Source organism: the organism of the source record quoted next (genome assembly GCF_019968985.1).
Source record: "MAG: Porospora cf. gigantea B chromosome Unknown PgB_NODE_7924_length_1447_cov_120.945, whole genome shotgun sequence".
Lineage (NCBI taxonomy): Eukaryota > Apicomplexa > Conoidasida > Eugregarinorida > Porosporidae > Porospora > Porospora cf. gigantea B.
This window is the reverse complement of record NW_027179262.1, coordinates 1-1447: the sequence shown is the minus strand read 5'-3', so window position 1 is coordinate 1447 and position 1447 is coordinate 1. Positions and strand designations below refer to the sequence as shown.

General features: G+C 53.7%; 1 protein-coding gene across 2 annotated transcripts; it reads left to right on the top strand.

Annotated features, from left to right (window-relative positions):
• Positions 1 to 314: 314 nt before the first annotated feature.
• Positions 315 to 1399, top strand: KVP17_003015 (uncharacterized protein; the record flags this gene model as incomplete). 2 transcript variants are annotated; one of them, XM_068519840.1, is made up of 2 exons in its annotated part: positions 315 to 1282; positions 1311 to 1399. In XM_068519840.1, coding segments are annotated over 2 exons (1057 nt in total), but the record flags the coding sequence as incomplete, so codon positions are not given. The 2 variants fall into 2 exon arrangements, with proteins under 2 accessions (XP_068371778.1, XP_068371779.1); XM_068519841.1 differs by having other exon boundaries at positions 315 to 1316.
• Positions 1400 to 1447: the final 48 nt, after the last annotated feature.

The following is a 1447-nucleotide window of genomic DNA, read 5'->3' as shown; positions in this document are numbered from 1 at the left end:
CGGACCAGCCGCAGCCGTGCATGATAATGACATCTCTCGGACCTTCGCCAGGTTCGCCCCGATCGAGCTGGATGTCCGCTTCGTCTGTGAATGCGACCTGTCAACAACACCCCCGTGTATTTACCTGTAGTATGTCGTACCTGACCACTTGTCCTCCAGAGAGCGGCAACCGTTGGATTCGGACCATGTCGAAGTAAACGCGCGATTTTTTAAGACTCCCATTCTGTTTGTACTGTGTGCTGCTGTGACTTTGATAACGATAACTTCTTTTTCGGTGCCCCTGTTTTAGCGGTTTTTGATTTCTGTGGATTTCCATGCCCATCTACGTCTCCGAGGAGGCTTACGGCGCTGAAATCTTGTTGGAGGTTAGAACAACCAGAGACTCGATCTTGAGTAATCCCGATCTGAGTCCCGTGCCGGTGCAGGGTCAATGGTCCACTCAATCGCCTTCCGCCACCCTCGGACGCCAACGGGTTAGCGGTGTGCAGCTCATCAACTGGGTAATGGCGAGTCCCACTGAGCGGCGACTGTCGCTCGCCATCAGGTTCCTCGTCTTGACTGCACTGACGTCGGCTCAATCCGAGGACGTGGTGTCCGTTCTCAAGTTTCTCTGTGGTTTTCTGGACGACAAGAGGTGTTGGCGGGTAGTGACTCTCGAATTAACGGAGACCCTAACACACCTGGACCAATTAACAGTCGACGCCCAGCGCTACCTGTTCAGCAGCAATATCATCCCGGCCACCGTTCTGGCATTGGTACTCCTCGAGGCTCGTTCCTCGGTTGAAGATGAACTTGAGTGTCTGACTGAGTCGGAAACTGAAGAAGGCGAGGTCAATGGCGGACTGCGCACCATCTCAGGCTGGATTGGCACTTGGAAGTCCCGAGTCATTGACAGAGCTGTTGCCTCCATAGACGCTCAGGATTGCGTTGACAACTTCCTTAGCCGGCTTCTGGCAACCGCGGACCTCCACCCACCCCAGGCCCCACTAACGTTCTCGACGCAGTTCGTTTTGAACCTCGTCGCCTCGGAGGAGCTGCAAAAACTACTACATACCAAACCCAACTCAGCTGGGTCGGTGGCTTGTTTTTGCTTAGATGCTATTAAGCAGCTGCTCGGATTCGCGAACGTTCAAGTGTATCTGAATGCGGCGACGACACAGGTTGCTTCGACGTCCAACCCCTTTTTCGAGGACGAACCGTCAGACGTTCTGAGACGAAAGACTTCTGCAGCCTTGTCGAAGCTCACTGCTCTCCAGCCTCCACTGAAGGCACTGAAGGACTGGTGTGTGTGTGATGGAAACGTCATGCAGCTTTGAGTACCTCTGGGCGCATTTTCGCCCTGTGATCTGTCGGCAGGTTGGTAGGTTGCTACCGTTTTTTCTGGCTCAAGTTTCGACTAGTGAGACGGACACATTTGAGAAGGCTGAGTTCCTGTCATCAGGGCTAA